At 40.4% G+C, this 15,196-nt stretch overlaps 1 protein-coding gene across 9 annotated transcripts in view; it reads right to left on the reverse strand.

Annotated features, from left to right (window-relative positions):
* Positions 1-15,196, reverse strand: part of LDB2 (LIM domain binding 2) — a 226,778-nt gene that overhangs the window by 48,693 nt on the left and 162,889 nt on the right. For all 9 annotated transcript variants that reach the window (XM_009279113.1, XM_009279112.2, XM_009279110.2 and 6 more), the window contains exon 3: positions 5,007-5,179. In XM_009279113.1, the coding sequence (XP_009277388.1) occupies positions 5,007-5,179 (173 nt within the window). The remainder of the gene's footprint in view (positions 1-5,006; positions 5,180-15,196) is intronic.

A 15,196-nucleotide genomic window follows, 5' to 3' on the forward strand; every position in this document is an offset into this window, starting at 1 on the left:
AAAATAATTTTATAGGCCTTACAGTGGAGACAGTAACTTATAATATTATAGATTTTATAGCATTTTACAAACATAGAATATTGCATGCGCTAAATCTTATTTATTGCATCAATTCTCTTTCCCTCGCAGTTTGCTACTGCTAATTAATGACTGAACCTCGCAGTGGAGGTTGCTGTGGTGCAACTGCACACACTTGATGTCAAGTTGCTGAACCAGTCATTCCCAACCTGTTTTATGTTGCCCTTTCCTTACAATAGCTTGGCATATAAACCTTCCTTTCGTGTCCAGTTGGAGTACACAGAGCTCTGAATGCCTGTGGCCAAACCTGATTTTTTTCCTATTTTTTTTTCCTTCTTGTCTTTTCCAGGCATTTTATCCCATTTTTATTTTTCATTTCTTATCTACTTTTATTAACCCCACCCTTCCAAGGAAAGCCAGACGGGGTGTCTGCCATCGGGCTGTATGATCGGGCTGTATGAGCTGCATTGCCACAGCAGGTTTGAGAGCCAGGGGAGCAGAGAACAGGTTGCAGTCCTGGACAATGGAGCTGCTTCCACAGAAAGTGGCTCACGCAGCTTTGTGAGGGGTCTTGTCTGAGAAAGGAGAGAAAATATGGGAGGAATAAATGCAGCAAGTGGGTACTACCTGGAAACGAAAAGTAGAATAAGCTACTGGGGACTTTTAAACAACTGTCCACAACTTTATGTGGAAAAACCGCTGTGGCTGTGGTGGTCTTTAAGGTGCAAAATACATGCCCAGCATGGTATCCTGACTGGAGTACTGTAAATGATGCATGATCTGAAAATTAACTCCCTCTGTTGTTGATTTTTTTCTTTAAATTGGATGTTTAGACTTACAACTCCTATTCAAAGTAAACTTGCAAGTGCAGGGTACAGAGAAATTGTGGAAACAGCGTGTAACGGCTTTCAAAAGAAAAGGTTCCTGCAACTTTAATTTTAATACAACTAACATTTGATTGAACAGCTAGCCATCCTAGATTCAGTTGAGTCTGTTGAGCCTTTTTACAAGTCCCAACTCAGACTTGGCTAGTTCCCACTTGGGCAATGTGTGGCTTTTCTGGTTAACAGTTCACTTAACGCCATCATAGTTTTTCCTCCTGGTTGTTTCTGCAAAAACATGTTGGTAATTTTAATAGGCATACTATATAGACAAATTACTGTAGACCTATGAAGGAGAATCTTGCAACAGGTTCTCATCTGCCCTTTTCAACATGCCTTAGTGATGCCCTCAAATTTTTAATGTGACTTATTTTGTCATTTGACCCTGATTTTTATTTTCTCATCAGTTGCACTATGATAAGAAATTACACAGGGGTACACATGCGCACACGTAAGGATTCATACAAGAAAAACATTTTCTATTAATGTTACTGTGTTGAAGCCAAAGACCCTGATTACTGACCAGTTAACATGAAAATATTTCAGGTTTAAAATTTTTTTTTTATAATAATACCTGTGGCTTCTCAACTGTTTCTTCTGTTAAGCTCCAAACCCCACAGCTCTTAACAGATTTATTTTATGCACTGGCATCAACAAATTTTAATAGAAAAACTGAAACACATACCTCATATCACAGTGGTAAAAATTTATACATCTTATAAAGGAATTTAATTTCCTTATGTAGAGCAGAATTTTAGCATTGCTTTTAATCAATAAAATTGGTGCAGTTCTTATTTTAAATGGGCCTTTTTTTTATTTTTAAAGCTGCCTTTTACATAGAATCAAAAAAATCAAAAGGGTCTCCAATTAAGAAAACATTTTCTGTTGTGCTGAATTCATGTTACCGTACTGTGAGCTCTGACATTTTGTTTCTGTGGTAACCAAAATCAGCTGATTAGTTGGCATGGCAACAGAAAAGATGTAATCCCAGCAGACACACTCTAATCAATGCCCCCAGCACAGATGGTCTCCGGAGGATCAACAAGAAAGAGGCTGGCAGGCATTCAGTATATCACGTGGTTGCTCTAGACTAGGCCAGGAAAAAACTAAAAAAGAACATTTCTGAAACTAACCAATAGCTTTTTAACCCCTTCACTGCACTTACTAATTGTAGGAATTTCAACTGCTGGCACCTATGAAAACCAACTTCGGTCCTGTGCCTTATTGCTCAGAGTCTCGCTCTCCTAACACCCGGCATCTTTTAAAACTCTTCCCCTTTTATTAACGACCATTTCTCAAACCTGACTCTGTGCTTGAAAAGAAACCACAAGCTTATACAAGTCTGGGAAATGCCCGAGATTGTTAGTAAGGATTAAAATCACTGAGTTTCAAGGGCTTCATCTAAAAAATCCAGCTGATGGCCCCACTGTTGGGCGCAGGAGGAGAACGGTTCGAACACGGGGTGCTCACTGCTCTAGTGGTGAAGGCAAAGCTCGCCTCTGCCAATCTATCAGGAAATATAAATAAACATCGCTAACTGCAGAAAAACAGTTTGCCTACACATAAAGTTGGAGTGTCGGTAAACACGGTGAAAGGAGAGACTTAGGAGGACTCGTAAAGCTTTCCTTTACCTGGAAAAAAAAATGAAGCATCTGCCAGGTAAACAAACATGGTAGTTAGGGCTTCAGTCTCTTATTTTACCATTTAATTCATGCCATTGAACTGTATTGAATTCTTTCTAGTATTTATTTATACCTTGCTAAAACAATTTTAAAGTGCGTGACACTTTACAAGGACCTCTGGCCCTCTGAAGACAAGCTGGACTATTCATATTGTTACTGTTAGGCATGTTCTAGCCATATTTGTTTGAAAAAAAAATTGGAAATGCCATTTTATATATTCATCCAATACTGCAGTAGCAGTGAGTTGCTCTAACTAGGAAAATGTTGAAATGAATAAAATGCAGCTGTGGATTCCTGATTCAATATGTGATGAGAACTGTTTCAGCCCATTATATTAGAAGTTAGTGAATTTGTAGCTTACAAGTTGCGAAACTGAAACAGCCGTTAACAAATATAGTTAGTTTGTATTTTTGCTTTTAAAAAACCCTTCGTGGTAGTTTTATTGGGTCAAATTCAGACATGATCTAAGGAGCTACGCAGTCCATTGGAGTGCTGCTTATTATGGGAGGTCTGCTTTGTTCCACCACCGATGCTGTGAGAGTTAGGAGTTTACCTTTGGGTACAAGATCTGTGCCCTCAGTATCTCTGCTAGAAGTTACACACACACAGCTGAGACAACATTCGGCTCTAACTTATTTCTGAGAGAGTAATATATTCTTTTCTCCCTTATTCCACCAAGTACTGTGTTTTATTTCAAATTTGCTCTTATTAATACAGTCATATTTTAAACATACAGCCATTAAAACCCCCTAATTTTTCTCCTAGAATCCAAATCACATCCCCCTCTGAACTTTCCTACTGGGATACAGAGGTTTATGTTGGAATCCGCAACAGAAACGTCAGGGCTGAAGCAGGCCATGCACTCGCTGCCAGGGCTGCAGTGCACACGGAGGGTCTCACCGTGCACAACAGGATGGTGCTACGGGAGGCAACTGTGACCCCCCTCATACGAGGTGTGCACCCAGACCGGTCCCTGCTGCTAGTCTATCTTTGACTTGCTGGATACTAGTCTCCTTTCCAAAGTAACAACACTGTAATGTGCTGTTATGATAAGTAAAAGAAACTAATTGAACCAAGAAAAGCGTGTTTTGTTTACTGATTCAGAAAAAAACCTTTTTATTTGCTATTGCATTAAAGCTAACACAAAGGGAAATGACAGAAATCGTTTTAGGGAGCTACGCAAAGAAGCTATATACCCTCGCCACGTCTTCTGCACATGGCCAGCAGGCACAACTCCTCGTGGCAAAGAGGTGTTACCTAGGAATATCTGGTCTCTTTGCATCTCTCTCTCTGTTTGTGTCTATGTAAGTCACAGGGGGCTGGAGTGAGAGAGATGGAACGACGACACCATCAAATGCACACCTCCCAGCTCACCAGTGCTCCGCAAACCAGCGGCTTCCCCTCCCTCTTCTTTGAGCCCCACACCAAGAACCATGAAGATGTCAGGGTAGACACTACGAAGGGATGGCACTCACATACACGCTAAAACCGCGTAAGCCATGTGGGCCCTGGTCATGATGCTGTCAACAGCCGGTGCCTTTTTTGATTTTAAAACCTCCACAGTCCTGCAGGCCAAGGGCAACATGGATGGGTTATCTCCTCCTGCTGCCCCTTCTCCTTTTGTGCTTTTCTCCATGCAAAGGTTAAAATTCATACAGATGAACAGGTACAAGACGGAAAATCATCATTTCCTTTTAATTTACGAAAGGGTACATATCCATTTTGAAAATCAGTTTACTGACCTTTTTAATATAAGAAAATTTTTGTTTTAACTTGTATTTTCCACCTTTTTGGTACTGTTTTTTATAAGTATATGGCACTCAGTTTAATTACAGGACTAGAAGTGGCCCATGCATGAAGATAATTCACTATCAATTACAAATATTGAATATTCACTAACTGCCTGATCCAGAGCATGTTTAAATCAATGGAATCCTTCCATTGACTTCACTGCCCTTTGGACCAGCATCCTACTGTATTAAATCACTATTTTTCTAGAGATTTATAGTCCTTGGACTGGGTAAGTATCAAATGTAAAGCATACCAACCCAAATGGTAGATACCAGCAATGTGAAATCTCATTGTCACTTTAAAATCAAGCCCAGAGAAAAGGAGATGGGGAGATTGAATTTAATTCACGTACAGCTGATGGTTCTGGCAACCTGGCTTTATATGCTTCTCTTACAATTTTTCTGGGAGAATTGCAGAGGATGCCCACAGAATTTTCCAGTCACGTAATGAATATAGAAAATAGTAATTAAATGGCTTCAAGGGTTTTCAGTATTAGAAATAATCTCAGTCCACCAGAAAAAAATGCAACAGCCAATATTTTTCACTCTTACACACACTGAAAAAGAAAAAAAGAAACAAAAACAAAAACAAAAAACCAAACCAACAACATGCTTTATTGAGTCTTCCCTGTTACCTTGGTAAACATGGGTTTTCCATGCTGAGTGACCATGGTGCATTGATCACAGTCCACTGTGATGGATGAGTTGTGGTATGACTCTTTTGAGTGCTTGAGAATGTAATACAGGTCTGTTACACCTCCTTCAAAGACAGTGCTAAAATAACGAGGAATGAGGGTCCTTCCAATTGCTGTGAGGAAAATACAAAGCAGAATTCAGCAAATGCTCTAGGTTATAAAATCTCAAACCATTTGCTAACAGAACATGAATAATTTTAAGCGCAATGAAATCAAACTTTCATTTAATGAATATAATACATGTTCTCTGTCTGCTGTAGAAATGAAGTTGCGCCTGCTCCCATTGAAATCAATGAAAACGGCTTACTCCATTCAGAGGGAGTGGGCTCATCTTATTTAATCTTTTTACATTGATGGCGAGTTAGAGTCACTCTTGAAACCATCTGCAAGGTTTTTTGTCCCAAAGTAATTATTATACAGAAAGCCACATGGTGTCAATTATGACTGAAAGTTGGATATTACTCATAAATATATAAATACAAGTGGTGAGCATTTACAGAAATATACTCATACACCCAAAAAGGCAAAGCACATTTATATAGGGGGTGTGTGTACACATATATGTTTGTCTGTGTGTGGGCACATGCATATTCATATATACCCACCCACACATATGCACACACACATGCACACACACTCTTGATTGAATAGGAGGGCTGCTGCTGAGAAATCAGAGTCCTAGCGATTGAAGAAGGACCTGAGAATGCAATATGATATATGTTACACAATATATGACTACCCACAGGTCTATCTGAGATGTCTGTTTAGACCAGAAGTATTTATGTCATAGGCCAGAAAGTCTGAGCAGATGCCTGAACCAGCTTATATGCACCACTTAAACCCCAAACTATGGACTCAAGGTACCCAATTCTGCAATACTTACTCGGCCAAAACTCTCACTGAAGTCACACCTCTCATGTCAATAGTAGTTTCAGGTAAGTGCTACAAGGTCTAATTCCAAATATGTAATAGTAATAGTGAGCTTCTGGGTGCATTTCAGATGCACAAACTACCAGAAGCACTGACATCAAAGGCAATTATCTTGTATGCAACCAATGTTTTCCATCTCCTTTTTTACAGATAAATTTGGATGCAACCACAAGCCTAGTATGACAGAACACTTCAGTTTATAATAGACCGATACTTCCATACCGGATGACTCATTGCTTTGCATGCATTAATCAATCCACAGTAATTCTGAGTGGTGGATACATAAAAATTGCCTCCATTTTACAGAGAGAAAAACCAAGTGATCTAAACTGTGTTTTGGAAAAATGAAATAGAAAAGTCCCCGTCAACAGGCAAGATTAGAGTTTATTAGTTCCTAATTCTTATTTGTCTATTAGGACTATGCAGTGACTCATGCCTCCCTCATTTGCTGTCTACTTTTGAGAGTAATTGCTAAAAAATTTATTTTCATAGGAATTTTGCCAGCATATGAACAAAGGCTCCTGACCCTAAAAATGTATTTGCAAGTGGGTGTTGTAAATTAAAAAGTATGGTGTTTTCACAGTAGTTCTGTGAAAACTGTTTCTGCTCTGTGCATTACAATGTGGAATATTGCATGTGCAGTCATAACACACATTATATAATGAAAATATACAAATATAGAAAATTAGGACTTGTTACAGCTTTTGCTGTAATATTAGATATTAATGTAATTTAATGTACAAAAATATACCACACTGTCTGGAAGTGGCTGACAACTCAATGAATACGTTGAACGACTATTCTATGACACTAGCTCCTAAAAAACACCACCCATTCACAATGCATATATAAATTTTCTACAGTCTTTTAATTTAATTTAGAAAAACTGAAGTCCAGTGTATCAGCATAAGACTTAACTCAGGCTTTAACTCAAATTTCTCCATGTTGGTATGGTATATAGTAAAACATGAAATTTACCCATCAAGTTAATTTTTTGCTCCCCTAAGGCTAATTAGTGCAAATTAAATTTCCTGCTAATCATCCTAAGCAGCAAATGTGTGATATGATTAATTTAATTTAGAAAAACTGAAGTCCAGTGTATCAGCATAAGACTTAACTCAGGCTTTAACTCAAATTTCTCCATGTTGGTATGGTATATAGTAAAACATGAAATTTACCCATCAAGTTAATTTTTTGCTCCCCTAAGGCTAATTAGTGCAAATTAAATTTCCTGCTAATCATCCTAAGCAGCAAATGTGTGATATGAAAATCCAGCATTCCTACTGATTGTGATAAACCTCTATTCACGTGACTTATGCACTGCATAAATATCTTGAAAGTATTTTAACTGCAGTTTATAGACCGCTCCCAAAGTAGCATGGTCATATGGTTTTGCTTTTTGCCTTGTATTCACAGCTACAACACATTAAAGAAGGCTAGAAATACATTAAATACCTTATTCTTATTACTTTTCCTAGTAAGCATTATCTGTGTTTGCCACAGGGATATGCTACTGTGAACAACAAAGTGGTGGACCAAAAGGATGAAGAGGAATAGAGGTACACACGAGGATATGCCCCATGGAACCTGATTTTCAATGACAGATGCACATGCAGACCCTGTCTGTCTGTAAAATTGAAAATAGCTAATGCTAATGTCCAGCATAAACGATTATAGCTAATATTCACCTCCAGAAGAAACATTCATAGAACCCCGTATTAATAAACAGACCTGTCCTCAGCTCACCATGTTGCCTTGCCACAGAAGACTGAAGCGGTTTCAAAGTTTTGGTTCTTTTCCTGAAGCACTCAATGGCTTAAAAAGATAATTTCATTTCTAGGATAAACAGGAAACTCTCTACAGCGGTAACAAAGCTTATTTGTGCAGGAGACGGTATTTCCAAGAACAACAAAAGGCTGTGGAACAGCTCTTATAAAGTCTAGGGATCATCACAAACTTTGTGCATTTTAAGTGTGAAGGACTTTTCTTTGATTTTTCCCTCCTCCAAAACATAATTGTGTATATGAGCATTCAAGCACACATGTGTGCGTACCCTCAGCTCTGCTGCATGCATACATACAATCCTTTCCTGGGCATAGGAATATGAATGTGGCAAACGTGCTTTTCCTTCCCTTCTTGCAGTAGATAGACATGCTCAGGTGTGGAGGTACACACTCCACCTGTGTCTGCCACGGTACATCTCAACAGGATTTTAGCAACACCATATATCTTCTGCCAGAGTCAGCTGAAGGCTACTTCCTAGGAGGACTCCAAGTAATGTGAAGGCAGGATTGTGGGACAACTTGATGCCTGTGGCCACTTCAGGATGTAGTTTAGCCATCCTCGCACCAGAAATGTGAACTCACACTTTGCAGAGCACAAAGCAAGCCGTATGCTAGCTTGGTCTTGGGCTTGCAATTCCCCTGAAGCAGTCACAGACAATAATGGCAAGTATAGTCTAAATAGCATATGGTGTAATATCTTATCACACCAACAGGGCTGAACAAAGCCTTATATGCTACTGCCATTGGAATTTCTTCATGTTTTAGAGCTTGGCTTTTAGTCCACAGAATACACTTTTAAGAATGTATCTCTGTGCATGGCTCCTCCCTCCCACACCAGACTTCCCTAAAGGAGCATCATATGGACACCCTCAGAGCCAGAACACAGATCTTTGCCACAGGAGCTCCAAGAGTGAGCGTTTGCAGTAGCAGTCTGAGTATGGGGAGACTCTTGTAATTTCCTTTCCTGGTGTCAGGGCCCTGAGAGCACTCTGAGAGCACCCCTGCTCCGGAGTTGGGTTGCCAGGCAGATTTTCTTTCCAGCTTCTTGGGGGAATCCTTGCCCAGCTACTGCAAGGCTTTCTGCCTACATCATTGTGGAGTTCCCTGCAACCAGATCTCCTTCCAGTCCTGTCTCCTATCCAACTGTTGCTCTTTATTCTTTCTCCAATCTCTTTGCTTACCTACCCCCATGGTCCAATCCTCCATTTTCTCACCTTACAGTTGGTTGCTTTGCATCAGTTATCTTCCAAGTTCACTGTTCAACTCCCAGTATGTCATGTCATGTCATGTCATGTCATGTCATGTCATGTCATGTCATGTCATGTCATCCTCTCCCCTCCCACTTCCTTGCATGCTGCCCCTTTTTCTCTTGCTCAGGGAGGCTCATTAACCCTTCCCAAACCCACCTGATTTCCTCATTCTCATTACTTAAGCAGGCCCAGCTATCTAGTCTCAGTCTCCCTGTTCTCCTCCACTCTCCCCAAAATGCTAGCTTCACACCCACTTTCTCAGTGCCCTTCCTACCCAGCCAGGCTGCCCCAGCTCCTTGTCCCAGGCTCCCTGCGTCAGTAGTCTAAGCCTTCCTTCTGGATCTTGATTTTGTGGTTTTTTTCCCCCCAAGATTCTCTCTCTGCCCTTTTTCCCACTCTGCCTCCTCCTAACAGCAGATTCTTTCTCCAAACGAACCCCATCTCTCTTTCCTTCCTTCAGCTTCTCATCCAGCCAGGGACAAGGCAAGAGGACCTCTTCCCTCTGCATCCCCTACCCAGCCAAACATCTGCCCGTTCCCGTGTTTTTCTCATTGACATCCAACTCTCCCTTACTTAATCATCCTCCACCTTCTCCTTTCACCTCCCAGTTACTATTTCTCTCCCCTCTCCCTCATCAATGTCATCTTGCCCTGATTTATTCCCTTCTCTTTTCTTTCCTCCTCTTCCCTCTTCTTTCCTCTACGTTCAGGTCCAGTTGCTTCCTTTGCAGGGCCACCTGGATCCCGGGTGCATCTGCCGGGAGCGCAGGAGAAGGGCGGGCCTCCTGCTCTCGCATGCAGCACTGGCTAAGCCTTCCCCATGGGCTTTGCAGTGGAAATGTCCACGAGTCCGCATGGCCCTGAGCTGCAACATGTCTAGTTACTCTTTGTAGTTGGCACGTGGATAGCCCCATAGGGCCCCTACGAGGAGACTTACTGTGTTCCTGGGAAAGGAAGTCCTTGAAAATTTTAGCTGTCAAACTCTAGTAAAGCCTGCACTGAGTACTTGAGAATGGTGCTTTTTTTCCTCAAAGATTTATAAATTTGCTAAATTCAGTCAGATTTCCACAAAGAGGACAAAAGGAAACCCCTGCTGCAAAGGTGAGCAACCCTACTCCAGAGCATACAGGTTCTTGGGCATTTAAAAAACAAAGTTGCAAGGCTTTTGTAACACAGGCAAAACAGTATTTTTCCATTTGGGGAGAAAGAAGAAATCCTTTTTGGCTTAAATAAAAAAGAACTAGCTAAAAGCAAAAACAATTTCAGCTTTATTGGTTCAAGTTTGGCAAAATTATAAATAAGTAGAAAGAAGGCCTTTTAATGGGACTTATCAAACAATATTAATAAGAGATGCTATATCATCTGCCTGCAAGAATACATTGGAATAGCCATAACTGCAGATGCTGAGGCTCTGAGCCCAATACTCGGGCTGAGGAAAGCAGATGTAGGTTCATACCTGCATCTATACAAATACTAACAGGCTCTTACAGTCACATTATCCAGAAAAGACCTTTTTATAGTGTGAAATGTGACACCCTGCATTATAAGATACTGGATATGCTAGAAGGAAAATTCACCTGACCCTCAGCATTCAGGCATTAATTCCAGATCACTGGAAAACTGCTTTAAATTATCATTTTGTCCTGGGCAGCATCCTTCATCCCTAGCTGAGTATCTGAGGATGTACTATTTCCCATGGGAAGCGGGCACTGCCCCTTAACGTTTGCTTCATTTGTGCTAGCAAATCCCCAGATAGCAAAGCAAACTGACAAAGATCAGCTGGATTTAGCAACAGGTAATAGTTATTTATATGAAAATGTCTATAAGAAAGGCATACCTGAAGTGACTATTTTGCACAAAATATAATGCTGTCATCTGCTGGAATGACGTACCTTTAGCCTATTCAGTGGTGTAACGGCTTGTCTACATGTGATTTTGTATACCTTTCCAGTGGATCAGAGACCTAAATACAATTTTAGAATTGAAGTAAGAGGTAGATTTGTGACACTTCCCCAAATATGAGCGGTCCAGAAATCAATTAATTCAATCTATGAACATAGGCAAGAAGCTTTATAGGTCAGTAACAGTCATATTATATATAATTTCTTAAGTATCATTCCTGGGGAATTCTAAAGAAAAGAACGAAACCATCTGACATATTAAATGGCCCAAGGCCTGCCTCTCAGGGAGGGAGGCACTTAGGTCATGGTCCTGCTTTTTGGCCTGGGCATGCAATGATAATGATTAGGGTGCCCCTCTGTCATCCTGATCCTAGCAATCATTATTTTCATGCTGTCCTTTCATTTATTTCCCCTTTTAGATACATCTGCCTGAGTGTAAAAAACTTTATTCTCTCAGGAATATGTTTAAGTCTAAAATTATTTTTCCACCCCAAATTGAGCAAAAATGTCCAACTATCTCTAGGTGGGAATGGCCATAATATGTGAAGTTCAGGGTTTTTGCAAGCCTCAGACTAGCTATGGGCAGAAAGCCAGTTAAAAAAAATAGTCTGTAATATAATTGTGGTACCACCACACACCATGTGGTGGTGATGGTACTGTTGGCTTTTTTTTTTTCCCAAGGAAGCTTTGAATAAAATAGAATGTAAACATGTTTTTCTGGTTCACAGGAAACTGGTATTATTTGTGGGCTAGGAATAGAAGAACACTTCCTCCATTTGTGTCCCAAAGATAGGCTGTCAAAATCTCAATGCCCTCTCTACAGAATGAAGATTCATGGCCTCTTTGCAGAAGCAGGGCTTGATAGCAAACCCCTCCTTGCTCACTGAACTGCTCATGTGTTGCTTTTACAGTAGAAGCTCTCAGGGGCAGAGACTTGGATTTAACATATACGTATACACCATGTAAAATAACTGCCAAGCTGGTACAGAAGTGAAACAATGAAAGTGTTAATCAGTGAAATAAAAATATTGGGTTTATTGCTTCCAGGTTGGTTTTTGCAGCTCTGAATCCTGTCAAGTCCTATGTCTTCAATTAGAGCTAGGATATGAAATAAGTAATAAAACAGACACAAATATAAAAACATAAAATATAAAAAGCCTTTAAAAGTTCCACAGAATCAGCAACAGAATGAGAAAAACACCCTGTGCCTATAGCTTAAAGGAGCTCTGTCTGGAAGCTCTGGTGCAGCCTGCAGCTGATTATCTCATCAACATGCTATAGATGGGCTTGAGGAACTCCACTGGTTAGGGCTGTGGGTTTTTTTGGCTCCCAACACAAAATGTTGAGCTGTCCTGTAAAGCGCTAGGCAGACCATGAAAGTCTCTTGCTTGAGAGATTATCACAGTTGGATTTCAGTAATTAAATAGAGATGCTACAACTAACTCCCCCTCAGCCAGATGTAAGGGCTAGGGAAGCCAGTAGAAGACTTCCCATTGATTGCAAATGAGCTTTCCCAAGCACCGCAGAAGAAAGGCTGAGCTTTCTGTTAATTGTTAATTGACTTCTCAGGCATGACTAATTGACATCTGTGTGGGCCAGAGCTTGGCATGTTCATTTACATATGTTTTTGTAACTGAAATAAACGAATCAGTACACACAAAGCAAAACTTCATGGAGTTACATAGTGATGTCATTGCTGTTATTCTGCCTATACTTCTATTTGCCCGAATTTGTCCCAGTGAAATAGCACATCAGGTGTGTTCCCTCCCAGAAACAGTCCATCTGGCTGGGATGTGGAGGGAGGGATCCCTCCATGAAGCTGGACAACAGTAAAGCTCCAGTTTTCAGTACTGTGACCTGCTCTCTGGAAGAGCTGCAAGGCAGGCTGCTCATGAGAATGCCCCTCCACCTTTATAAGACCTTATCTGGTGAGTGGATTCAAACCCAGACAGCATGAATCTGTCAATTCCCAGGAAAAGCTACTGTTAGATTTGATAGTATGGCACGAAAGGCAGTGAAAAGACAGTCTAATAAGACCAAATTCTGTCTCAGAGACGTGTGGGCCATGTTGATTAAACCACCCACATGTATCCAAGGCAGAATCTGGCACACACACCTGTCCTTTTTTTCTCCCTATCTAGCGGGTAAGGTTGGGCTCCTATCATTTAGACTACTTAGAGAATAAAAATTATAATATATAATTAATTTCCACTTACAGGAAATGTCTAGTTATTTATACAAATTAAATATTAAGTAAAATTAAATGTGTGATTTAAAATCTATTACAACAGTAGTAATAATAATAATATACTATGGTATACTAGTGTACTATTAATAGTAGTGTACTAGTAGTATACTATATTGTAGTTAAACATTCAGAAAACATCTGTATAATCTACAGACATTACAGATTTTAAACTCCAAGTTTGGAAAACAGTGGAAGTACTACCTCCATATTGCTAATAAAGCACAGCTTTTTGAGGAGTAAAATTAGCCGTTTATACATTCTTCCCACGTCCTTACAATTTTGTTTTTATCTTTAATGATCTACTTAGCACTTCATGGAAATTGGGGAAATCTAAGGTTTCCAACCATTTTGCCTTTGTTCTCAATTTTGTAACAAAACTGCAAAGTGGGATGAGTAACATGGATTCAGCACTGTGACTGAGTGACCTGAATCCTTCCCACATCCAGAACCCAAAGTTTTGGGGTGTTTTTGTTTTGATCCATGATACTTTCATGGTATCTGCAATATCTTATTTATTTTATGTATGTCAATAATATTGCCTACAGTTAAAAGCTATAACCCAAAATACTAAAGCTTATAAAATCGTAAATGGCTAGGTTTCCCTCTCCAGTTCCTTCTATCCTGTGTAATTCAAACATTGTGTTAGGTTTGACTCTGCCTTTTCTCCAATAATTATTTTCTAACAATGTTTTACCCCAGTGAGGATTTGCCTGTATAATTTTGATTCAGTTGACAGTGTATTTCCTTTTCTTGAAAGTCTGTAACTAGCACTTCAATTGTCTAAAACACACTTGAGTCAAGAACAAGTAACAGAAACTTCATGACAATGAGACCTCAGCTTAACTCCCCACACCTTATGACCCTTATTCTCGTAGACACATAATCTGCAACTCAGTCTTAAATCCATCATCTTTCTGAAGAGAGAGTGTTTTACTGCAATTAATTTTGGTTAAAATAGTCAGAAAACAACTATAAAAAGCTCTGTGTGTCTCAGTAGAAAGCTAAACTGCATCAGCATAGTTTTTCATTAAGGCTTAGCCAGCCTACCTATTACAATAAAATTTCCTCCCAACCCTTTCCTTATTATACTGGCAACATTCTACCAGTCTTTAAAGAATTGCTCGCTACAAAATTCAGACAGTCTTCAGATCTAGAGTATTTCAGCCTCAGGCTAAGACAGTGTGGACCAGGGGATGTGGAGAGCAAGTGGCAGAGTCCAAGATCACTTTTCACAGGATGGCAGCTGGGCTTGGAGGGCACCTCTGGGGATCGTCTGGTCCATCCCCCCCACTCAGAGCAGGGTCACACGCAGTGGGTTGCCTAGGACTGTGTCCAGTCGGGTTTTGAATATCTCCAAGGATGGAGCCTTCATGACCTCTCTGGGTAACCTGTGCCAGTGTTTGACCATCCTTCAAGGAAAATGCTTTTTTAATGTTTAAATGTAATTTTCTGTGTTTCACTTTGTGCCCTGAGCCTCTTGCATTTCACTGGGCAACATTGAGAAAAGTCTGGCTCTGTCGTCTTTACTCTGTTGCCATCATATATTTACACACACTGATAAGATGCCCCTTCTCCAGGCTGCACAGTCTCAGCTCTCTCAGCCTCTCCTCGTATGGAAGATCCTCCAAGCCCTTAATCATATTCATGGCTCTTCTCTGGACTCGCTCCAGTACAACCATGTCTTTCTTCTAAACGGTGAGCCCAAACTGAATATCCTATTCCAAATGTGTATCACCAGCACTGAGGGAAGGATCATCTCCCTCAAACTCTCCCTAATGCAGCCAAGGAGGCTGTTGGCTTCTTTGCTGCAATGGCACATTGCTGGCTCACAGTCAGCTTGAACTCTCAGCACCTTTCTTGCAGGTCTCATAACCACCACCTCAAATTCAAGTACAAATAGCAGAGCACCGGCCCTGCATAGTTCAGTACCTGCTTAGAATCATAGAATCATTAAGGTTGGAAAAGACCTCCAAGATCATCGAGTCCAACCGTCGACCCAACACCACCATGCCCACTAA

Source organism: Aptenodytes forsteri, unplaced genomic scaffold (genome assembly GCF_000699145.1).
Source record: "Aptenodytes forsteri isolate BGI_AS27 unplaced genomic scaffold, ASM69914v1 Scaffold242, whole genome shotgun sequence".
Lineage (NCBI taxonomy): Eukaryota > Metazoa > Chordata > Aves > Sphenisciformes > Spheniscidae > Aptenodytes > Aptenodytes forsteri.